We start from the raw sequence: 26,821 nt of genomic DNA on the forward strand, positions 1-26,821 counted from the left end.
AAAGACACATCATACAAGAGATTTAGCTACTGTGTTCTAGGAACAACCATTTCATTCCAATTGTATTTTTGCACTTAATTTCAGCAGTGGATTACAAGCTTAATCCTTGATTGTTGTTTACACTATATCCCCCATTAAGATTTGTATTAGAAAATAATTGCTGACATACAGAAGACAACTCATTATTATACATGCCAATGAAGCATCATTTTTGATGGCTAAATCAATATTATTTGTGACACACAGTGATGAATGAATTCAGTTGGCAATCAATTTTGTAAGTGTTTTCAAATGAATCCCATCAATTAAACTTGCCATGTCCTCAGGCTAACCCAACCAAAATAACTGAAGTGCACTGAAGTTATTCAAAAGTGTACGGGTATTCTCTTGTGCCAGAATCTTGGATAAGTATGTCCTTGTGTATAGATAAAGGACTTGATATAATTGTTGCCAATACAGAACATGCCCTTTGTCTTATCTTTGTAAGTTAAAGACAGCTGTGAGTAAAGATTGCAAGACAAGACACAATGAGATGTAAATCATAGAAACATTACAAGACATAAACGTCTCTGCTTGTAGGTCACGAGAGAGTCTTGGTTAGGGATAAAATCACGCTTAGGGCAGGGAAACTGTTTATTACGGATTGGGGAGAAAGTGGTTGTGGTTAGAGCTAGGATAGTCAACATAATGTCCTTACAAGAGGGGACAACATGTGTGTGTAGTGCGCACCAGAGGTGGGAAGTAGTGGAGTACAAAGTACAAATACTTTGTTACTGTACTTAAGTAAATTGTTCTGGTATCAGTACTTTACTCCACTACTTATTTTTCTGACGACTTTTTACTCTTACTTTTTACATTTTTTACAGAAATACCTGTACTTTCTACTTCTTACATTTTCAAAACAGGCTCGTTACTTTAGTTTTAATCTGTGTTTGGTGTCGTGATCATTATTATTTAGAGTCATTGCGTGCCTATAGATTTGAACACGATCCGTGTATCCATAATTTCCTGGTCTTCTCTAAAGAAGAGGGACCAATGAAAACGTTGTCATTTTGCTGTTGTTCAGCATCGAAACATTCATTAGCTAATAATGACATTATCACCTCTCGAGTCACCTCTCGAGTCCCCTCTCGAGTTCCCTCTCGAGTTCCATCTCGAGTCCCCTCTCCAGTACCTACTCAAGTCCCTTCTCAAGTCCCTACTCAAGTCCCTACTCAAGTGCCGTTGGAGGTTGCGCCGACTACTCTTCTGCCGGGGGTCCTGCCAACTCCATGTCCTGTCCCGTTGGGGGTCCCGCCAACTACTCTTCTGCCGGGGGTCCTGCCAACCCTATGTCCTGTGCCATTGGAGGCCCCGCCGACTACTCTACTGCCGGGGGTCCTGCCAACTCCATGTCCTGTCCCGTTGGGGGTCCCACCGACTACTCTTCTGCCGGGGGTCCTGCCAACCCTATGTCCTGTGCCATTGGAGGTCCCGCCGACTACTCTTCTGCCGGGGGCCCTGCCAACCCTATGTCCTGTGCCGTTGAAGGCCCCGCCGACTACTCTTCTGCTGGGGGTCCTGCCAACCCTATGTCCTGTGCCGTTGGAGGCCCCGCCAACTACTCTTCTGCCGGGGGTCCTGCAAGCCCTATGTCCTGTGCCGTTGGAGGCCCCGCCGACTACTGTCTCGTTGGGGGTCCTGCCAACCCAATGTCCTGTGCCGTTGGGGGTCCAGCCGACACCTGTTTCGTCGAGGGTCCTGCCAACTCCACGTCAGTGTCGTTGGGGGTTCTGCTTAGGGTCCTGCCAACTCCATGTCCTGTTTTGTTGGGTGCTCCGCCGGGTTTCTTACCAACACCGTGTCCTGTCCTGTTTCGGGTCCCATCGACACCAGCCCTTGCTCCGTCGTGGGTCCCACTGATACCAGCCCAGGGGTTCCATCAGCTCCTGCCCGTTCTTTTGCCCGGCCCCCTGAGTTCCCCAGCCGCGGTCTTTACCCTCGAGCCCGGCCCCCTGAGTGCCGCGGTCTTCGCCCTCGAGCCCGGCCCCCTGACTTTCCCGGCCGCGGTCTTCGCCCTCGAGCCCGGCCCCCTGACTTTCCCGGCCACGGTCCTCGCCCTCGAGCCCGGCCCCCTGACTCTTCCAGCCACTTCCTTTGCCCTCATGCCCGGGCCGCTGAGTTCACCTGCTGTGGCCTTCGCCCCTTTGTGAACTCTGCCTTGCCCCCGGGCCGTCCGCCCGAGACCCCCTCCATGGACTCTGCCTTGCCCCCGGGCCGTCCGCCCGAGAGCCCCTCAATGAACTGTGCCTTTCCCGGGCTGTCGATCCAGACCCGTCCTCCGGACCCCCTCCACCCACCCTGTTGGAGATGTTTGACTTTATGTAGGGACGTCTGGAATCCGTCACTTGAGGGGGGGGGGGGGTTATGTCAGGGTTTGAGTTTTGTTGTGTCTAGTTGTGGGGTTATTTTGCTGTTCTGTTCTCCCTGTCATGTTTATCTCTCAATAGGCGCATTCACACCGCAGTACTTTTCCCACAAAGGTTCATGAGAACTTAGTTCATGAGAACTCTTTTGTCGCGTTCACACCAAAAAGAGCTGGTACTAAAATTAGTTCATGAGAACCTATTTACCCCCACGAAAGTCCCTGCTCTCTAGCAGGGACTTTCGTGGGGGTAAAAAGGTTCCTATTTCTGATTGGCTGGGCGGAATGCAAACCACGCCCCGTAAAACTCCCAAAAAGTTTTGTGAAGCCGCCATTTTATTATCCTCGCATTAGCATTATTAGCATTAGCATTAGCCCAGCGCAGAAACGCAGAGAGACTAACTTATGGCAACACAAAATAAAACATGGGAGCGGTGGAGATGAGGAGGTGTCGGCGTTCTGGCGATTTACTCGGAAGGCTTCAGTAGAAGCTGCTGGGAGTCCCAGCAGCTTCTACTGAAGCCAGTCCCCAACTCCGGGGACTTCCGGCCGGGGACTTTGGGCGGCAGTATACGCCGTGAAGTGGTTTGCGGCCTGCCAGTAAACCCGAAGCAGAAGAAGAAGAAGTGACGTCAGCGGCTTCATTTGCCTAATCCACCCCCAGGGACTTATTCCGGTGTGAACGCGATCTGTCCTTAGTTCATGAGAACTAAAGAGTTCATGAGAACTAAAGAGTTCTCATGAACTAAGTTCTCATGAACCTTTGTGGGAAAAGTACTACGGTGTGAATGCGCCTCTTGTTTCTTGTCTGGTCCTTCTCCCTGTGTTTTCCTCCCTGTCGTTAGTTTCCCTGGTGTGTCTAATTGTCTGATTGTGTTCACCTGTTGCCCTTGTGTTTCTCCTTCCCTGCCCGGCTGTTTCTCGTCTCGTGATTACCCCTCCCTGTATTTCGTCTTGTCTCTTCCTGTGTTCAGTGTCGGTTCATTGTTTGTTTTTTCCTGTCTCCCTCCATGTTGGTCACGACCAGTGGCGGCGCTAGGGGGTGGCTACTTGGGCTCAAGCCCCGGATGTTTTCTGAAAAGCCCCGGATGTTTCACTTAAAAAAAAAAAGTATTAAATGTTTTGAAAACGTCTCGGGAGTAATGTGCAGTACCGGAGTCCACCAGAGAGGCAGCCACTGTGGGACATTAGCCTGCGTACTGAGTAGCCTGCCCTGAAGAAGAAGTGATCCTTCCTAGTGCCTGACGACTTTTAAGCTAATAGCCTATACAGTTATGGATATTAGAAAGTTATTGTCATTGAAGCAGCCGGCGCCACAAGCTGCAGCAGCAGCAGTATCAGCAGCTGACAACAATGTCATCACCAGCAGTCAAGAAATGGATGATGTTTCAGGTTTGTTAATCTAATGGTGATATCTGCACTCTGGCTGACTGAGTAAGAAGTGAAAAAGAGTGATGTAACGTTAATGTTATAGCTAGTAAACATGGAGTAACCACACTAAGTATACCCTTATATGTTAGTATGTATACAGAACATGACTAAAAATTATCCTAAGATGTAACGTTAACCCTTCATAACTCAGTCTACTTTTAAGACACTAAAATAACGTATTCCAATTTTTATTTTGTTTTCACGCGTGGAATTATACCGGCTCTTGTTTCAGTACACATAACAACAGAACTGACAGGCAACCCTCTGAATCAGACTCTGATTGGCTGTGAGTGCATCCACTCAGAGTGTCCGATTCAGAAACGTGACTCTTACACTCTTTACGTCACAAATAAAGATGGTGGATGAGAATAGATCTATAAAACGATAAGCAATGCGCCAGAATCAAGGTGAGACTATCCGCATCGTTTAAAACTCTACGCACATTCGTTTCACCTTAATAAGTAAACGACTATTTGAGTGAGTTAAGGCATTAGTTTGCTTCATTAAAGGGTGTTAATGAGTGTTCTCCAGTGCCTTTTGTCCGCTTTAAGGTGTTATTAAGGTAGGGTTAATGTTGCTCTCAAAGTGCACCAGATTGATGCTTTCAACTTCAATATTTAAAAAAAATCTTCCCGGGGGAGCATGCCCCCAGACCCCCCGAGAGGAGGCGACGACCCCCCTAAAGGATTTTCGGTCCACCCCCCACTTGTAAAAAATAGCACTGTACCCCTGCACCCCTCCCCCCAACCCAACGACTCCTGGGCTAAGCCCGGGATCTCCAACAATCCTAAATCCGCCTCTGGTCACGACCGTGTTTTGGGTATTGTATTTTCCTCGTGTTACCTCTGTGCTATCCATGCCCTGCTATTTTGCTGATCGGCTTTGAAATAAAGCTCGCTTTTGTTTGTAGACCTTGGCCGTTTTTTTGTTGGTAATCTGCTTTTGGGTCCTACCTTTCCCAAACCGTAACAGTTCTACAGTTGTTTAACACTGATGGTGTTATTAATTCAGCAGCACAAGGTACTCAGCGGAGAAATCAGCGTGTGATTGAGATGATCGCGGGCTGAGCCAGGACAACCTTGTGAAACAAGGTCAAGATGTAACAGTGATTCAACAGACCGAGCTGGAATATCCACTTCAGGTAGATCACCATAGGGGAAAAATAAACCTCACATGCTTTTGAGTGTACAAATCAACAACAATGTCCGCTACTACGCTGTGGTTTGGTATTTTGTGTGTGATGTTTCTTTTTGTGATGTGAATAGCGTTTGAATGTTATAGTGTGGACATTCTGTTCTTTTGTAGCCCTAAGGGTTGTTAGCTTTAGTGGAAAATGTAACTCATTGTACTTCTTCAATGCATTTTATTTTAAGACATGTATTTAGCATTCTTGAAATGTAATATGCTCTTCAACATCTCCTCATAAAAGTGTATGTATGTGGACTTGAAAAGGCAGAAAACAAAGACCGAGATAAAGAGGTCATGAAATTACTGAAAAATGTACAAGGTTAGCAGGCTGATGCTAGCCAGGTGTTAGTTAGTCATTGTAATGAGCAATGCTACAACTTTGCCAGTATTTGATCAACCAAGATACTGGTAGCACCAGTTCTGAAATGGTGAATTGATGATGATATATTTCGTTTTGAAGGGAATATGAATACGTTCACCAAACATTTTAGCTCATGCACATTTCTTGGGGGCAATAGAGAGAAAGTCTACGGATCACAAAAGTCATTATGATTCATCCTCTGGGAACCATAAATGCATTCACAAAATGTCATAAATCCATCAAATAGTGGTTTAGATATGTCAGTGTTCATTGCAATTCCCATCATCAGAGCTTAACCCAACCATGGCTGAAATGAGGTAGGGTGACAATCCTGTTTACTATATGTATGTGTTACATTTTAGATTTGAAAATGTCTACTCTACACAAATCTGTTTTTTTACCTCTGCTTAAAATATCAACCGCAATACATTTTGCCTGCGTGTGTGTATTGTCAGACTGATGTTTTCATTTCATTCTGAGTTTTAAAAAACACTATAAAACATCAAAGAGTCCTTATCATGCTGGTTGGAGTAATCATTCAGGTTATGCGTCGCTGCCACTCACATAGTTGGGTCCCCCAGGGCCCAACCCCTTGTTCTGGGCAATAAGCTAATTGATTGAAACATTCATCATCATCTACATCCCTATTCTCATATGAAAGGTGCCCCCAGGGCGTCAAAGTCCTAGACTTTTGAATAACAGTGAAACACATGAATTGAAGTTCCGTTAGTGAAAGATAAGAGGTAGGAAAATGTCAGCCTCAAACATCTCCAAGTCTGGATGTAGTTGATAATCTTTGGGCTTCCTGCTTGGCTATGTAATGAGTCATTTAGCTCATAAGTCAAAGTTGTACTGAATAGTTTATCAGAGAAAATACATTTGCTCTTGGCAAAAAATATATATACTGTGACTTGTCTGCATTCAGACTTTACAACATTGATTGCTATGTATTGTGTTGTCGGAAACAGCAGGAATTACGTAGTCTAGTAGTGTATTTGTTAGTGTTGCTTGCACATTCATATATGATGGTTGTGTTCAGTGTTTTTCCAAAAACAACAACATTCCAATGATTTTGAAATGTACTGTATCGTTTCCGCAATTAATTTATCTACGCTTTTTTGAAGACATATCTGTCTTCATGTCTGTCTGTAAGCATTAACAAATCGACATTGTGCTACAACATTAACTATATATGATTCTGGGTCACATTTTTCTATAGCTAAGCTGAACTCTAACCTCATTGGGGAAAACAAAATAAGTCTTTCTTCAGTGAGGAAAGAATCCAGGAACACTATTAACATTTTCGGATTTATAAATAGTATTGCCTTCAAATGCTCATAGGTTTTTGACACTGTTGGGTTATTGTATTTTTCTTGTCATCCGTCCGAGCCTCATTTTGTTTGGCTTTTTCTCTGCTTGCCTGGTGAATCAGTCATCCATAGCATTTGCCTCCATCTGAGTTTTGGCTGCCTGCATGCTTGGCTGGGCAAACAGCAGCTTGAGAGGCAGGAAGTGAGGAGAGGCCAGGGAACCGGCTGTCTGGCTTGCTGGCTGGAAAGACTGCATTTTGTCAAAATCAATTGCTGGAATGGTGGCACTTAAAACGCTGCTACGAAAGAAAGAACAACAGTAGATGTGTGAAGAGAGGAATTCATAGATGTTGGATAAATCCTGTTGTGTTGTGCATGCAAAAGCGACTACACACAAGTGGGAGTAGAGTGTGCTGCAAATGGTGTTATAAAGAACATCCGAAGGTGGGATGAAAATGTGAATGTCAATGAAACACTTAAGTGTATAAACTGCTCTGCTCTAAACCTAATGCTTTAGATTCCAATAAAGCAAATCCTCCTGAAGTGGAGCAGCCTAAAGTGTTCCTTTTTTTATTCAAATGGCCCCAAAAGAAACCCATTAAACAACAAATGCTGCACATGCAGGGGGAATACCTGCATGGTGAATAAATACAGCAATAACTCAAAATGAATCCCTGTTTGCAAATACGGGGCATCCCTCCCAGAGCTGTTTTCATTACATTACCACACACACACACACAGCCCAACAAGACTTGATTACACCGCTGCAGGCGTGCTTTCTATTCATAGCTGGAAAGACATCCGCTTCCCACGTCACCTCTGATTTACCTGGTTGTGCACTTTAGAACCAGGAAGGTCGGTAGGAAGATGGCTCGCTATAACTCCTATTTGCACAAGATGTGAGTATGCAAGCCTTATTTATGAATTATGATACAAACTCAGTATTCACAAGAGATAACGAGGTGGTGAAATCGCTGCTGCTGTTAAATTCACCCCCATATGTATACATCTCTGTTATATGTTGTTTATTGAGATATGACATTAATGATCACTTTTGTATGATAAAGCTGCCATCCTGCAACATGCCATGACCACAGCTTTCATCTTTCAGCTGTACTGTAAGTAAGCATTCTCCTGACACACTGTAAGCACACGGAGATCATTATTTTGAAAACCCATCTAAAATCTATACTAGTAACAACGTATTTCTCCCCCGGTAGCCACCCTACACAGACACACACACACACACACACACACACACACACACACACACACACACACACACACACACACACACACACACACACACACACACACACACACACACACTTACACACACTTACACACACAAACACACACACACACTTACACACACACATACACACACACACACACAAACACACACACACACACACACACACACACACACACACATTCACTATGTCAAATTTCTCCCAGGCATTGACTGTCCACAGAAAGGTGGAAGTACTCAGACAAAGAGAGTGATGAATTATTCAAAGAGGCTCACTGCAATCCATTACATCACATGCATTATGAAGGAGCCTGATCTACAGCACCTCTTCAAAATCTATTCCTCTTAACGAAAGACTGAATCGGCAGATAAGACGTATCGACCAGAAGGAGAGCGGCTAGCTGGACAGCAGTGAATGAAAGGTTACTAAGAAAGCAAGCAGAACAAATAAATAATTGGTGATTAAATCAAAAAGTAGGAAAGTATGTTCTCTATCATGCTTATAACATGGCGTGCTAGGCTAACTGCTGTTGTAATGTATCAATACTCATTTAATATATTCAATAAACTCTTTGGTATAGATAATGATCCTAAAAATTAATAATATGTAGTGAGCATAAGTTCTCGTAACGAAAATGCCTTGTTAATGGGAAATTCATGCATGAAGAACTTAAAAGCAGATAGGCTGCGGAAGAACAAAAAGAGAAATCAACTCTAAATAGATTATCAAAAGTCGGACAAAATAAGATGGGAAACATGTATCTTTATTCTTTACACATTAAAATACAGTTTTTGTACCAAGCTTAAGGAAAGAAAGTATTGGATTATTTAACCTAAAAAGTGATATGTGTTAACTAAGTTTTGACTTCTTTTGCCAATAGGTTACTATCGATTAAAGCTAGCGTTGAAGATAAGATAAATGACAGCTCTCCAATTCGAATTGAAGGATGTGGATATTTGACATCCTCTCAAAAATAGAAGAGCGCTGAGAATTGTATCATCTTGTCCAAGAGCTCTGCCTACATGTTCCAAGGCCTTGAGACAGGCTATTTTTCATTAGTTTAAAAATGGCCAGGGCTATTTCATCCTCTGCCAAGCCTGAGCCCATTTCCCACTCTCTATCTCCATCATCTCTTACATTTTAAATTAAATATATCTCTTGACCCTGTAAATGGATCCTTTAGATTTAGAACCAAGGCACTATACTATATCTCTGTTTGTGTTCTTAAAAAATGTACGGCCCATCTGTCACGCAAAGATGTGCATTCAGACTTAACCGACAGACATATCATGCTTCATGACATAAACCTTGATAGCCGTGATAACTTGGTGCAGGTGCATTTAAAGGTCCCCTATTATAATGTTTTATCAATATATTATAGGTCTCTGATATATACAAAACATGTCTCTGAAGTGTTTGGCTCGAAATACCAAACAGATTGTGCATTGTAGCATCCCATAATCCTCTCTGTTTCAGCCCTGTTTCAAAAGTGCTGATTCTCTGTCTTTAACTTTAGATGAAAATAAGGAGCCACTCCCCACGCCCCTCTGCGAGATATTTGGTTAAAAAAACACAATGGTGCTCTAGGAGGAGATTCAGGTGATAAGGTGGCGAGTGTTACCTTGGTTGGTTATTGGCTAATGAAAACGTTATGACATCATAAAGAGGCCAAAATCTGATCAGTTCATTTTCAGACAGGTTTTTATATAAATGGATCAGAACAAAAAGTGAGCAAATATTTTTTCCTGAAACTTTCTGAATCTCTTTACACAGAGGGGACACATGTTTATGTATAAAAGACATGAACAAGTGGATTTTGCATAATAGGTGACCTTTAACATAGCTTCAGGTGTGACCTAAAAAACTAAATATGGATACATATGATGTGTTTTCTTTACAGTAAATGCTATTGTATAGTATGAAACAACTATACCTGTCACCGTTTGTAAATCATTGATCTGTTTTGGAAACACCCCATAAACATATATGTTGTTTAATTGGAGGTTTTAAAAAAGAAATTTCTATTTCTATGTGGTAGCGGTGTAATAAAAAAGGAATCAGATTCCCATCCATTCACCAACAGATGTACAGATTTAGTGCTTTTCCATTTAGTGCCTGGTGGAGATGTGACTGAAGGCGTGTACATTACAGTTCAGTTTTCCAGAGCGAATCAATCTTCTGTCTAATCCACATGTTCGGCACTCACCTCCATAGTGGTCAGGTTGCATCGATGGCTTCCAGCAAACCAGCCGTCAGTAGAGCACTGGTCGATATCAACATCCTGTAGATTAATGTCCACTCTCACCACGCCCCTGCAAGACAGGAGGACACCATTAACCCGGCTCTTGAAGTATTAAGAATGTCAAATGCAAATGATGGATACTTTCACTGGTTGTATTCTCTGGAAGTTTAGACATAAATTAATTATGAAGGAAAAGACTGTTAAATTAAATGTGATAAATGCTGACAAATAAATGATTGGATGTCAATATTGTGGTAGAAAAAAAGGCAGATCTAAATCAGGCATATCCTTGGCACATGAGCACTCTCATTGGTGCTACAGTATTTTCTGTTCTGCTGCTGTTGTGCGCATGCATGCACTGGAAGTATATTGCTGTGGATCGACTGACCAAAAGATTGAGCTATAGAGCTACTGGTTGAAGCGTAAAGAGTAGAAACTATAGATTTTTTAGCCAGGTTTGTGCGTAAGTGTAAGAAATGCAGAGTAGGATTAAACAAGCGGTTCATACAGGGAGAGTTAGATCACAAGGGGAGAAATAGGAGGGACAAAGATACACACATTGTTTGTACAAATCCATAAACCTGCCTGGAATTTATAGCAAAAAATAACTCCTTCCAGGGTTTTTATGTTTAAGGATCAAAGTAATCCAGTGACAATTGTCTGCATGGGTAATAAGCTCATTTGGCATATTAAAAAAGCTGTAAAAATGTAAACTAATACACATTTTAGCCAACAGCTAGCTTTATTTGCTTTGGCAGAATCACACTTTCTGTTCACATTTCACCCAAGAGTATGGAAATGGAGAACAAGTGTTAGACTTGAAATACTGCTTTCCTGAACTTTTCATGTCTACAATTATAAAATAAATGATTGATTCAAAAATGTCAAAACACGCTTTAGTGTAATTCAGAAAATGATATGTATTATTGAGTAACTATAAAACAGTAAAACACATTTTTGGGAAACAGAAAGTAATGAGTCTATAATCTCCTCCCTTTCTGCTCAGCTAAAACTCAGCCTGACAGGCAGACGATAAACCCCCGACGACAAAACACTCAGCAACGGAGGCTGAAAGCTTGGAGTCTTTGCTCCATTTCAGCCAGCTGAGCCAGGAACGAACTTCTAACAGGGCTGCTGAGGATTTACACTTACTTAGCTACCTAAAGCTCGATGAAGAGAAGGTCAGCGTCTCTGATTCTGAAGGTCAGTCTCTCTGATTCAGACCGTCTTTACACTTGCTGGGCATATGTCTTTTCAGCTGCAGTTCACAAACCAATAGCCGAGTGCAGTACGCAACAAGGAACTTTACGGTAGATTCCTGTTTCATTCTGTGTTTTTAATATTACACAACTCTTTTTAGACATATGTCTTTCAACAAGAAGCCTTGAACTGTCTCTTGGCAACCCCAGCCCACGTACAGGCTTTCCCTCTTGGCACCTGTAAAAATTGAGTGCTACTAGTGTAGAAAATCCATACTGTCTTTAAACTGTGGAACACATGCTTGGGAGTTATAGCTTAGCAGGGCAAGTGTCATGAAATACATGCCAATGTTTGCCAATAAAAAAGGGCATTTCATTTACACCACATCTGCAGAACATTTACACAAAGGGGAAAACATGGGTGTTCTTATTTGTCAACAGAAATGACCGTCAGACAGTTTGGTCAGTGTAAATAAAATACTATTAAAACCTGATTCAGTGCTGAATTCTGTTTAATCTGGCAAAACCTGGAGATACTTGACTGACAATAATTTATTTAATCACTTTGTAATAACCTTTAACTGCCGCGATGCTTGTTTGAGCATTAACATGCAAATAGATTGTATTTTCTAAGAGGACGAACAGATAATTTAAAGATAAAAGCAGCATACAGCATTTTTCTAGCCTAAGTTATAGTAAGGAAAAATGTCCTCTGTTAAAGCATTGATTATTCCTAGTGTAAGTGTGCCTGATACTACTGGCTTATAAGGCTTCTATTAGAATGCTATGATTACTAATATGAGCACATAAAGAGTCCTTAGCAGGACATTATGAATGAATAAGAGGATGTGGCATAGTGCATAAATGTACAGAGCAGTAGCTGTTAAGGGCTTTCTTTGGGAATTAAACACATTTTCATTTCGTTTTTTATCATATTATTGAGTAGATCTGAATCTTATATAATAATAATATTATTAATAATTAGAACAATTTAGACCCATAAATGTTCAATGTGTTAACAAAAAACATTATAATGTCCCTGCTTCCACGTGGCAAACATAAATGCCATGGCTGTGTCCCATGTATTTAGAACAAATTCAATGAAAAGACAATGCTGATATTAGTTGGGACACCGAGGGATGTTAACACCTTGTCCAATCTACTTCTCAGTATTGGTTTCCATAGTAACGCCTTAGTCAAACCATCATCTTGTGGTAAGTTAGCTTAACATCACACAACACAGAATGTGGCAGAAGATGTTGCTAGCAATATTTAATCACCTTCGGGAGAAATGAGTACGATCTTTTGGTAATTAAAGACGAGATGGAAGAAAGCACTGTAAAAAAGGATTCATCACACAGCCCTACTGTAAATAACATAATTTATCGAATTACTGAAATACCAGATAAAGAGCTATGGTGTGTTGATGACCTTTGCTTTATCAAAGGGCACTACAACTGATGTTGAACAGTCTTATTTATTTGCTACTAAAGTGGAAAACTGTTGTTACTGATTGGCTGCCTGGTGTCAAAATTGTATTACAGCTTGAAAATAGTTTCAATATTTACTTCAACTTGGGAAAGTTTTATTAAAATCCAGGTAACCATATCAACATTAATACAAATGGGTACCCCATTACCAGCTAATGCTTACTGTTAAAAAGACTAACCTTTCAACCTTTAATGTGTTGGTATTGCTATTGTTATGCCGCCCTCCAACACACCACATTTAAATTGTATTGAATAAAATCCATTGAGCATTCAAGATTTAAGTATTATTGTTCAATCAGTTGGAGATATACTTTATTTGTTCTACAGCAGGACGTATTTATTAGTAAAAAAATATCCTTAATTCAATTTAAATATTGACAGAATAAAACAATTTCAATACATTTTAATATTCAACCATGACATAACATACAAGCATTAACGTATGCTCTCTGTCCATCCACTTTCCTAGGCGTACAAACACACACTCACACACAGAACACACACACACACACAAACACACGAATACTGCTGTTGTGGCATGTTCTCCAAGTGTATGGAGCTGGTTTACTGTAACCAGCTCCCAATGGACACCATACGAGTGCAGCGCTCTTGTTGCCTGTACTTCTGTTATTAATAACTGCTGCTCCTGCCTTGGGGCAAACTGACCTCACTTTTTTCCCACTGCACTACTGTTTTTTCTCCTGAGAAATTACCTCCGTTTCAATACTCCTGTATGTAATAAGAGTAGGAGAGTGTCCTCTAAATCACATCAAAAACAAGAACAAGATTTAGAATGTATCAAAATGAATCATTGGCAGCACAAGCATTAATATTTGCAAAACTAAAATAGCCTCTTTTTTTCTGCTTCAAACTCGAAAGGCGATCTTACGCATTCCAGCTAGGGTGAACAAATGGCGTATCAAATAGCTCTGACAACTTAAGATGCAAAGATTGGGTTGTAATATGAGAGTGACAATGAGGAACGTGAAGCAGAAGCATCATGGTTGCCATCCTGGCCCTTTGGTATAAAGACGGGATTATAATAGAAAGCAGGAGATAGTGGTGCCGCAGGAAACAGAGTGCTCTCTCCTTTCATCCGCCATTCTTAGTGGGACTAAAGGCCAGGCCAGTTTGGAGAGGGGCATCCCAACAGCAATGCTCTAGTCTTTCTTACAGACTGGTCAGACTGTGCTAACATTAGCCCCAGCATTATGAAGTTGACTGAAGATATATTTAGGTAATGGTTTATAAGCTACAAAAGGATTTTCAGCCAAACGTTCCTGCAATGAAGCAACCCAGTCTCACGGCATTTTGTGTTCACCAACACGATTTTTAATCTATTGATTCGTGTTCACCAACACGATTTGCCCCTTTTTTTCGTGTTGCACAGCACGATTTTAAAAGCAATGTATTTCTACTGCCTGCAGCACGTATTTTTCTCCGGTCGGGTCGTGGGAGACCGGAAGCTGTGTGGTTCATAAAAACATGTTCTTACTCAATATCAAGCCACAATTATTGCTTTTATTTTAAATCGTATATTTTCGGACTTTTGTTGCCATCTGTGAGGAAAATAAATGGGGCTCAGAGCCTCAGAATACGGAAATCTGCATTTTTAAATATGTTTTTCCTTCTAATTCGTTATTCTTTTCAAAATAACACACTGTTATTTACTCACCAATAACACACAATTATCCTTGCTTTTATTTATTGGTTTAATTCCATAATCTCGGGCTTTTTTGGCGTCCGTCAGGAACTGAATTTCAAAATAAAAATAACCGGAAACAGACGTAGGCCTATAAGGGACATTTCGAGCATCATTGCGATTGTCAACATTTCTGAGTTTAGGATGGCCGAAGACACAACACTACCCATAATCCCCAGCTATCGTTTAGGACTACAGTCCCCGTAAGGTTACGCAGAGCGTCAAACAGCTGTGTGAAATGGAACGAAACCACGCCAGACTATCCAAAACTGGAATCGAACGCCCCCCCAGAACTACACATGCTGGCTATTGTGTTTCGCAAAATGTTCTATGGGACATCTCTACTGAACGTTTTCGTTTTTCCCACAATTAGAAGTTGCCAGTATTAAACACATTGGTGTTATCAAATGTAAAACATATAATTAATAAATGGGTGAAAATCGCTACCCACATGACAGCTCATTGTTACTTTGTAATTCTACTCCACTACAATTCAGAGGTTAACCTGGTATTTTTACTCCACTGCATTTATTTGAGTTACTTTGCAGATTCTGATTAATTATGTGAAATATAAACAACCCTTAAATCAGACTTTAGTTACACCTGAGTAAAATTCAGGTAAGGTGATTGTCAAGTGCCAACAATCAAGAGAGATATTTGATAGTTGGTGCTTGAGAAGACTAAATATGTATCTGCAATTGACATGAATGGAAACGAGTAATAAAGTATATTCATTACTCGTTATTCTCTACTAATAGTTAATTAAAGACTGTATATTATGGCTATGTTGCACATCCCTTTCAAGATTTTCAAAGGTTTCTTGACATATCATATACACAACTACGGTGTAGTTATGCAATGAATGAAACACTTGGGTCACAGGTTCCTCAACAGTGCATTAATATCCATTAAACTGTCATATTCTGCACATTTCTTATTCTATCTACATACATAAGAGTATAATTCATATGTATAATATCAGTTAAAATAACTGCTTCAACATAGTTAACATTGCAGGAAAGCAATATATTAGACGTTAAGTACTTTGTCAGGCTTAATATTTATCTGTAGATAGATACCCCCAAAGTTGTTTTCTTATTTAAAAGAAGACCTTAATCTGTTATTTAATGTTTTAAATAAAGGTTAATTCGTTTTTCTGTTTTGCACCTCCTCCTATTAATATCTTTGTACATTCTGCACTAAACTGTTTTATTGTAGAGATCACTTATAGTATCTTCTTGATTTTTTATATTCTATATTTATACTTTCCCCCTATGAAAGTATGTACTCTTAATATTGTTTTAATCAAATAAAACCAATAATTCAATAACGTGCTTTAACCACTAAGAGGTGCACACAAGGTACACACAGCCATAATAACTTTGTATTATTAGTGTAGGACACTTGTGTTTTCGTACAACATCTGAAGATGTGTAGTTTTATGCATGCTTTCACATAATTTTACAGCATATTGCTATACTATTTCAGACTCAGTATTTACATTCTTACATTCAAAGAAAATCAGTAATATCTTTAAAAACTACAGTCCTTTTATATCAGCTGTGCACCGTTATGGTGTAAATATAACCTATCTGTGAATTAGATCAAATGTAAAAGTCAGCCGAATTAGTGTTGATACTGCAAGGAGACGTATTGTGTGAAGAGAAATTGAAGATGTTGTTTAATTGTTGAATATATTTATGATCCACGTCAAGTATTCAGTTTCGGCGGCATTTTCTCAGTTTTTCCATAGGTCTTCTCATTAGGGCTCTATAAATAAAGAACTACGGCAGATCTGTAATATACAATGCAGCCGAACCGTGTATTACAATGCCGTTATGTGATGACTTTCAAAGAGAAAAGCAAGAGCGCTCGGAATTAAGTATTATTTTATTCTTTTAAAATGTTTTCCGGATTTCATATCATATAAACACCAAATCCCAGCATGCATTGCGGCTAAAACATCCAATAAGCGAGCTTAAAACCATAGCTGAGGATCTTGGGTAATCGCTCGAAATGCCTACGTCTGTTTCCGGTTATCTTTATTTTGAAATTCAGTTCCTGACGGACGCCAAAAAAGCCCGAGATTATGGAATTAAACCAATAAATAAAAACAAGGATAATTGTGTGTTATTGGTGAGTAAATAACAGTGTGTTATTTTGAAAAGAATAACAAATTAGAAGGAAAACAAGATTTTAAAAATACAGATTTCAGTATTCTGAGGCTCTGAGCCCCATTTATTTTCCTCACAGACGGCAACAAAAGTCAGAAATTATACGATTTCAAATAAAAGCAATATCTGTGGCTTAATATTGAGTAAGAACCACAGTCTATGGTAAGAACATGTTTTTATGAACCACACAGCTTCCGGTCTTCCTCGACCCGACCGGAGAAAAAGACGTGCTGCAGGCAGTAGAAATACATTGCTTTTAAAATCGTGCTGTGCAACACGAAAAAAAGGGGCAAATCGTGTTGGTGAACACGAATCAATAGATTAAAAATCGTGTTGGTGAACACGAAATGCCGTGAGACTGGGTTGAATGAAGACATCCAACTTTGTCAGTCTTTGATGAATTCATGAATGAATAATGAATGTCAGGCCAATACGCTTTAAGCTGTATGTCTCTATTCAGAAAATGCTCTCTGAGATTGATTTGCCCGTTGAGGAGACTGTAGTGGAGTCTGTAGTAAAGAAAAGACACAAGACGTATTGACAGGTTTCTTGTCGTAGTTAATTTGATATTTAGCACATTGCCCTGGCACAGAAACATGGTATATTGAATGGATAAAGAAATATACCAGATAATGAATTGAAATAATTGCTATTATCTACTCTTTAATTGGAGTAGCTGTGAGTACTTTAATACAATGTAGCTAAGTATAAATTACTTAATGTATCATTCTAATGTACCACATTAGGTGCAACCCAGCATGGTGACTGATGTAACTTATTAGCTACAGTAACAACATATTTATTGCTACTCCTATGCATTTATATATTCTTAGATCAGCATGTATGCTTGTTGTCTTAACAAGGACTTGAAAGAGGGATGCTGGTAAAAGCAGAAACTATACGAAGATGTATTAGCTTAGCATAAAGGCTAAATGCAAGCTGAGGCTGCTACCTGCTGCCACCGCCAACAGAGAGTAGAGTCTCCAGTCGGCTTAGTGTCTCTTTTAAATGCTCTGTCTTCCTAGCTGCTAGCTTGCCACAGTTTGAAATGTAAGGACTCACCTGTTTTTACAAGGTGTGTGAACCCTGTAACTTCGTTGTTTGAAAAGTACCCATGGCTAAGCTAAAGTCAAGCTACAGTAGCCTTTGATGTTTGACAGCTTGCAAGTAGATCTTCAAGATTGCCACTGGTCCTCTTTTTTCATCCGGACTCAAAACATTAAATTAAAGTGTTTTCAATTAAGTTATAAGATCTGCATTTATGCTTGTTGTCTTACAAAGGATTTGAAAGAAAACTCCTTATTCTATCAAATAATAGTACAAATAATAAAAATTAAATAAAAGTGTTTTAAAAATGTAAGGTAAACATGTGTACTCATGAAGGCTTTTGCAAGACTTTCATACCAGAGCAAGACAGAATAATAATGCGAATATGGGAACATTAGAATGTAATACATTTATGTCAGTATTCAAATTTATGACAATAGGGACATAAATAATACAGAATCATCTGCAAAGAGGATGTTAAGACTTCCGGTTGTATGGGCAATTTTCCATGTGTAAACTGAAGGATTCTTTTTATTCATTTATATATATGTATATATATATATATAGCTCTGGAACAGATTTTTATTCTGAAGCAAGAATAATAAGCTCTGACAGTTACACTGACTGTGGGCAGATAAACCAAGAATAACATAAAGGAAGAAAGAACATGGAAGAATGGCATAAGCTTAAACATGATCCTTTAGCTTATCCATATAGCCAGAAGCCTTGCACGCCCAGATGAACTTCCATGCACATTTTCTCCTGCTCCAGTGTCTTGACAAGAACACATTGCTGTCCTTTAAGAAAGGCACAGTTCGTGCATTTTGCCATGGAACAATCCCAATGCATGAGCCGCGCAGCCCTCCAAAAGAAAATGTCTCTTATGTGATGGAAATGCATTAGGCCGACAGGACGAGCAGAAGCTAATGTAAGTGTAGCCGCTGGGCAGGATGCTGCTTGTCTACCAGCGTTTCAGTGCGACCTGGGTCATTGTATTGAGTTCTGTCGCTGGTAATAAAAAAAAACACAATGCCTGTCAAAGAAAGCAAATACATCTTTTTTTTCAGAGCTGGCACTTCTAGACTCTTGACACACTCTTGTCATTAAAAGCATTCCTCTGAAGACCAAACATCAAGTCCGAAGATTGTCAATAATTTGAGCTGCTGACAAAAAAAACCTGACAGTTGGGGGAAAGCGTAAAATGATTGATAGTCTGACTGTAGTTGTTGACAAGCTATGGTGATATGACAATCAGAACGAAAATGTGTATTTCTAAGTGAAAACTAAGGCATGGTTTCTAATAACCAGCACTTTATAATTGGTATGTCCACCTCTATCTCTGTTATTCTATATTTTGCTTTCAAATTTATCAGCATAATATATTGCTGTCAGCATCAGGATCATTTAGAACAAGGCAACGTACAAAAATGCAGTAATTGAAAGCATATCAACCCCTACGTGCTATATATTCATTATGAAACATTTACAAATAAATGATGATTCATCATGAAATCTTGAAGTACAGCGTATTTCCTGTATTTTGCAAACACCCTTTGACAACTTCCAAAAAAATGAAAGAAATGAAAAACCCTAAAAGCAGCTTAATTCCTTTACCAAATATTTTCCTACTTTTCTTGACCCAACACAGCAGTCTGTTGTCCCTTATAAGGCCCGTTCTATAATCTATTCACCAGATTATAAAGGATAAACCTACAGTAATTGTATTACAGTTATAATCCTTTGAAAGGACACCAAATGACATCACCATAATAGTATCAATATCACTGAGATTAGCCCCCTCATTAGCAGTATCTTTATAGCAAGCCAGGAAGATGGTAGTTGGATTTTCTGTAACGTGACATTTACTGGCTGAAGGCATCGTATTGACTGAATGAGCAGCGGAGTCCCAGTGACGTCAGCAGTGGGCGAAGGACAACCTCAGGGATATTTAAACCTTGCTTTCTTTAGGTTGCAAAGTTTACAAGGTTAGACTCATCTCAGCTGCACTTGTGATTTCTTACATCTTTACTGGTTAAGAAAGCTTCCTTCTCTTAGCCCCGAGTCCCCACTAATGATCCTCTTTGATGCATTTTTTTCCATCCTGCTTCAATTCATTTGAGCTTACCATCATATATTATCATGTTTAACCCAGGGAATTGTGGGGTTTCCTTCCTATTTGTTTCTGGATGGTGTCCATCTAAGCAGATGCTGCTGGCTGCTCCTGGAGCTCGAGGCCTCCCTCTCTGTTTTACTGCTGGGTGTCCCACAGCAGTCAGGCTGTCCAGATGTAAGCTGCCTGTACAGCAAAATAGGGCGATAAGCCAAGCGTAAATGAAGACGATCCTACCATCTAATTACAGTAGAACCTATTTGGCCTTTGGAGAAATATGCTGAAAAAAGGTCTCTACAGTTTGCCTGATTATACTGCTACTGCTAGAGCTTCAAGCCTCGAAGCAATTAAGGTCCGTGTGGTGAAAGGTTATTTTGAAGTACAGCATGTTTTCACCTACAACATACCCCACCTTTTTCACCTCCATTCCTGTGTATTCCCACTTTGTGTGTTTGTTAAAAAACGACTTTTTGCATTTGTGCGCCTGTGTGGTTACAAGTTTTTGTCTGAAGTCTGAAGAGGGATCTGCCAATTAGGACGGTTCGCTGAAACATTTCTCAACCTCTAACACTGGAAAAACACACACACACACACACACACACGCACGCACACACATGCACACGCACGCACATGCACACACACACACACACACACACACACACACACACACACACACACACACACACACACACACACACACACACACACACACACACACACACACACACACACACACACACACACACACACACACACACACACTTGAAAACAGCCACTCCTCCCTGTGGGGTGTAAGCTGCCTCCCCTGTGCCTCCAGTGCAACTGAAGAGACAGACGGGAAGAGAAGAGAGGAAATGTGAGAGGTGCAATTTCTTACACCTTTATAGAAACAAATGGTCAATCCATACCAAACACATGTCCACACACTCCTAGCATTAGATGTGAAACACCTGCAGGTTTCACAAACAAGCGGCAGGAAAAAAATGCCTCAACTTTTGATTTATTTTCATGCATAAGTCACCTTGCTGCTTGAGACGTCATCACACCCAACAGGAAGTGACATTAAAAGGAATCAAGATGGCCCATGCAGGGTTGTTGTTCTACATCATTCATTATTAATTCATTGTTGTATTGATTGTGTATTCATCTGAAGGGACAGCAGAGGAGAGCTGATGTCGGAGGCAGCTATATTATGCCCCCCTCTCCTGTTTCTTATCTGGACGTGTGCTGAAGTACAGGGAGGATGCAGGATGAGCCGCCTCCCACTTTGATATGAGCCTCTGAAAGACGGCTGTTAAGAGACAAACTGAGACAAAATGATGAAGAAAGCTTACTGACTGAATAAGCACACAATTGTAAGCAAAATCAATTATGACTATTGTAATAGCATACACTGAGATAATCCTAGCAAGGTGTTTAAGGCATTTGGTTAATGATGTGGAAACATGACTGCCTGGCAATCTACGATAAATATTCTCTTATAAATTGCACATCATGTTTGTTGTTGAATTTTGCTCAAATGTGTCAAACGTGATTTATCTGGCAGATAGAAATGGACCTTTCTAAAAATAGCTTTTGCCTAATGTTGACATTTCTGGAAATTTTTGCCAGTTAGAGCTTTCTTTTTTAAGAAATAGTACACTTCCGGAGCTACATTTGGGGAGATACTTTGCATTTTGTTGAGAATTACATGAGAAAATCTTAACCCATCTCATTTCTTTACACTAAGAGATGAAGCAGCTTAGTGAGCTTATTTTAGCATAAGGAATGGAAAATGTCCAATGCATTAAATATTTGCATTGGTACTAATTATGAATACATGTTCTACAAGCAACTCACATAATCTATGAGCATCCGTAATTTACAGTAAGGTTACGAGGAGTGTTGATTAAGCATTAAAATGGAATACTTATTTTGACTGGTGCTATACTTTTCCCCTTGTGAGGAAATTCATGGATGGAGGTTGCTCCCCTGCTCCTTCCTGCACAGCGGGGTGTTTCTTTCAGTGCTGCAGGACAGAACACTCTCCAAGGACTTAAAACAATACCAAACGCCCACACATGTCACACCTTCGATCTAATGGAGGCCATGAAAGGGGAAACATTTACAAAATGGATGGAAAGCTTCAACACCAGGAATTTGGTTTTACAGATAAATTGGAGTTCAGACTGTCCATTAGTTTAGTGTACCTTCCTATCAAACTGTTTCAGTATCTGACACTGAGTGTGTGAAGCTGCTCTGAGAGGCTTTACAATGGGATAACACCAGGTGATAGCCTATTACAGTTTTAATCACTGCAGGTTTTGACTTTGCAATCCATGCCTGCCTGTGAGCAACTCAAGTGTATCAATTAAAGATTCACCGTAGGCTATACACACACACCTAGTGATCTGTATTAAATATTTATTAACGAAGATGTTGGTCAGGGTTATAATGGAGCCTTTACACTTAATTATTCCAGTGTATATCAGGGCTGGTGGCATAAACGTGGCACATTTTCCGAGCAGGCTGCAGCAGGGGTGGCTTCAATACATGGATTGTACAAAACAGCCAAATATTTCAACATTTATTCATCTGCAAATGCCAGCTGATGTGCTTTCTCTCATCTCAGAAAGGTTCTGACTCATCTAGATTTACAGAAAAGGGCACAGAACATTTCCTGAGTAGTAAAGCATCCAGCCTAGTGAGTCTTTGAAAAATGAATTAGGGCCTGTAGCCAGGGGTTTCCACCACTGCTACATCCACTAACATTCAGGGTTATTTTTAGCATCCCGGCGCCTTCTCAGACTGGAGGGGAGTAGAAACCCCCCTGGTAAACAGGGGGAGGCCAGTGGGAGGCTGCAGTATGTTTGAGGAGGAAAGAGGCAGGTAAGCTTTATTTATGTTGGTTGCAGATGAAGTGGTGGTTTAACAGGCCAGAACTAACCTTTAGGTTGGCAAACATCTTTCTCACACACATACACATTTAATAATTCAAGTCATTCGTGCAAGGCTTATGAACAGGGTATTTCTAATGACAATAAGTGATGTTTTGCTGAGCTTGTTGTTTACCAGATGTTCTATTTTAACCAACATAACTATACTGTTCAGGTTTCATCTGTGTGCCTACCTGAATTCAGGAGCCAGGTTGGGCTTCAGGCCATAGAAAGCAGCCGATAAGGTCAAAAGCCAGCGGGGAACAAAATACCCATGTTCACACTCCAGGTAGGGCGCAGACCATTTGACATGTGCCTTGTCCGGGATAAAACTCTCTCCCCTTTTTAGAGAATTGTCCAGTGATTTAAAATCTTGACTCATCACCCTCTTGTGGAAATTGGGCTTCTTCATGTCTTTGACACCGTGGTACCACTCTGTGTCTGCTGTGCGGTTGTGCAGATGGTGGTGTGCCATGCTGGAGAGGTCATGGAGAACTATCTCCCCACCGGACCTGGTGGCCTGGAGAAGCACCGAGGGCCCCTCCACAGACGAATCCGCGCTAAAAGTGACCACAGCCCGGTGGATCTTGGCGTCTCCCTCCAGAATACTCCTGACTAAGGCATGGTACCACTCAATGTCTCGCCGGAGACTCTGCTCCCTGGACCTGTTGGCTTGCAGGATCATGTTGAGGAAGTTTGTGGCGTGCAGCACCGTATCCAACACGCTGCTCATGGACTGATGCGGGGTTGATTCTGACCTTCCCCGCAGAGAGGTGAGCTCGTACCTCCGCGAGCAGTTGGCGTGCTTTAAGGTGGTCGAGTCCCCCGTGTGAAGAAAAGCGGTGACCACCCTGGGGAGAAGCTCCTCTAGGTTCTCCGGCGTCTCCCCCGGAGGAGGCTGAGGCGCACGGAGATGCGCCAGCTGCCGACGGTGCGTCTGAGCGCCGTAAACCGCCTCCCGTGCTCTCACATCTTCCCCATGCGCTGACCATTCCGCGTATTTATGGTTTGATCCGATCACAAATCCCACTTGCAGTAGCAACGACAGCCGGAGAACAGCCATCTCCCTCCAGGAAAAAGCTTCCACTGATGTACAGATGATCAGAATTACAGTGGTTAGGGCGGGCGGGCTGTAAAAACAATCCAGCAAATTGCTCCGCTAAACCATCGCCTCACCACTTGTAGGATATTCTTGCGAGCTCCACGCCTCTGATCTTGAAATAAAAAAAGCAGAGGAGGGGGAAAACGTAAGGAACCCCCCTCGCTGTCTTCGCGTAAAAGCCCTTCTTCTTTACAGATGCCTTATACAGCTTGTTGATGTTGAGTATCCGCTTGCAGCTGTTTCCCTCCACCTCTTCCTTTATCTCTCTTCCTCTCTGTATCTCACTGTAGACTGTCTTGGCTTTGCTGTGCGGCGGACGCTCTCCCTCTTGCATGCACACTAGACTGATTCAAAACGAGGAGGAAGGGAGGGGTAAAGGGGGCAGGTTATTGTTATATTTATATATTTTTATACGAGGCACCGAGTCAGGGAGCTTCTCACTTGGATGATAAACGCACTCCGCCCTCTTCCGACCACAACAGGCATTAAGTAGGCCTACCGAAGCCTCGAAGAGACACATCAGGAGCCCGTCTTCCTTCTACTGATGATCCGCAGTTGGCTGCTTCTCCTGTCAATCACAACGCCAGTGGGATGGGAGCTGTCCGGTGCTCAAAGAGATGAGGGCAGCGTCATCTAATTTATCTAAATGAAGCACTTAAAGGTGGGGTAGGTAAGTTTGAGAAACCGGCTCGAGATACGCTTTTTGTTATATTCCATTGAATGCTCTTAACATCCCGATAGCAATGAATATCTTAATAAGTGCTGGAATTGGGCCGGTACTCACCGGTACGCAGTACCGGCACTTCTGGTTCTGACCCATGGAGTACCGGCACTTCTTGCTCAGTACCGGCATGCTGGCGGTACTACGGTACTCATGCACCGTGCCAGTACTCAACACTCTCCCGCCGTTCTTATTATACATCCATATATATATATATACAGCCGCCCGGTACTCAGTAGATGCGTCATGAGGTGCCGAACGGACATTCTCATCGCTCTAACCGCTGGAGTTTCACAGCGGCTGTCAGCTGTTTACTCCTGTCATTCAAACAGAAAGTGCTGGAGAGGGGGCGGGGCTTATCTTCTCCATGTAAATACTGTGGTGGAAACGACTATGTCAAAATTAACCTATTTGACCGTGATTTAATAGTAATACACGTTTCAAAATAATAATAATAATAATAATGCCGAAGTAACAACATACTGAAAACTGTTAGTAAAACCATGTTTTAATGCTTTACAATTTACATACCTAGATGCACGTGTGTTGTGTTTATGCAGTGCAACTCCCACCCAGTGGGTGGCTATGTAGAGTGATAGAACAGAGCAGGCACGCCCCCGAGAGAAGGAAAGCAAGTCACGTCACAAATTAGCATTTCTAAAATGTTAGCGTGGATTAATAAAAAAGTGCAAAAAGACAGCGGTTGTCGCCGGAAGAAACTTCAAATACAGAGAATGCTGTGCCTGTGTTGGAAATTGTGTCTGATGGGGAGCTTTCTTTGGTTGATCCTCCTGCTCCAAGTTCTAGTGCATTAGCATTAGCACTAGCTCCGCCGCCTCCTCCAGAGCCTCTAACGTTAGCTGCTGCTGGCGCAACTGCCACCACCAACACCGGGCAAAGCGATGCACCTGACTGCTGGACAACGGACCAGGTGCAATATTTTTGCAAGACCAATGCATGGCTCCTTCTTAAAGATAAGAAGCTAGGATGTCGGATATGCAGAGATGTCAAATCTTTGGGAATACACACTGGACAAGGACTGAAACTGTCAACTGAATGGGGTGAGTGTGCAGTGTCTCATTTCGGTGTTGACAAGGGCAAACAACAAGCTAGCCTGAGAAAAAAAAATCAAAGAACATAAAGAATCACAAGCCCATGTAAAAGCTGCTGACATCCTTACATCTGCTTCACGTGAAACTATTCAACATCAAGTGCAGTCTATGCATACATCTGAATTAGACACCACTATCAGAGTTTTTCGAACGGCATATAAAATTGGCAAACATACATGCCAATTGATTTGAATGTACAGAAACTGAATGGGCTGAACGTGGGCAGGGTTTTGCACTCCAATAAAACCTGTGGCGAAATCATCGACCACATAGCTCATGAGCTGAAGAAAAAAATGGCAAAAGACATTACAGAAAACCAAAGAAAATTCTGTGTTTTGGTCGATGAATCTACCACTATTAGTGGTAAAACGGTGCTTGTTGTGTGTCTACGCTCAGCATTAGCTGATGCTGAGCCCGAAACGTTTTTTTGGGAGCTGATCGAGTTGGATGGAACAACGGCTGATGACATCACAAAGGCGTTAATGGAGTGTCTTGGAAGAGATTTTAACGAGGACTTTTTAGGTCAGTGTTTCGTTTCTTTTGCATGTGATGGGGCTTCAGTCATGCTAGGGAAGAGAACAGGCGTTGCTACCCAGTTGTGTAATAAATTCCCAAGCCTGTTTGTGTGGCACTGCTCCAATCATTGTCTAGAGCTGGCAGTTGGGGATGTGGTCAAGGAGGTCTCAGGGCTCAATCATTTCCAGATCTTTTTTGACAAACTCTATTCCTTGTTCCATGCCTCCCCCAAAAATCAGAGGCAGTTAGCGCAGTGTGCGCAAGCAGTCGGACAGCGTCTCCTGGTGATAGGGCGTGTTTTGTCCATCCGCTGGGTGGCTTCAAGTGAAAGGAGCGTCAGAGCAGTCTGGGAAAACTACCGAGTGCTTCATGATCACTTCACAAATGCTGCAAACGACACGAGCAGGGATTCCAGAGACAGAGCAAAGTACAAGGGCCTGGATGATGTGCTCACATCTGCAACGTTTGTCAGCAATCTGGGACTGATGTACGATGCGCTCACAGAGCTCAGCGACCTCTCTCGGCAACTCCAAAAAAGAGAGAT

The 26,821-nt window shown here is 41.4% G+C and overlaps 2 protein-coding genes across 2 annotated transcripts in view; one reads left to right on the plus strand and one right to left on the minus strand.

The window, feature by feature from the left end:
- The window catches only part of gpr158a (G protein-coupled receptor 158a), an 81,855-nt gene extending 57,966 nt beyond the window's left edge, over nt 1-23,889 (minus strand). The window contains 2 exon segments of the mRNA XM_034214077.1: nt 10,154-10,259; nt 23,021-23,889. Coding sequence (XP_034069968.1) covers nt 10,154-10,259; nt 23,021-23,889 — 975 coding nt within the window.
- Nucleotides 23,890-24,321: 432 nt separating this feature from the next.
- The window catches only part of enkur (enkurin, TRPC channel interacting protein), a 28,655-nt gene continuing 26,155 nt past the window's right edge, over nt 24,322-26,821 (plus strand). Inside the window, exon 1 of the mRNA XM_034214082.1 lies at nt 24,322-24,598. The gene's annotated coding sequence lies outside the window, so the exon portion shown is untranslated. The remainder of the gene's footprint in view (nt 24,599-26,821) is intronic.

Source organism: Gymnodraco acuticeps, unplaced genomic scaffold, assembly GCF_902827175.1.
Source record: "Gymnodraco acuticeps unplaced genomic scaffold, fGymAcu1.1, whole genome shotgun sequence".
NCBI lineage: Eukaryota > Metazoa > Chordata > Actinopteri > Perciformes > Bathydraconidae > Gymnodraco > Gymnodraco acuticeps.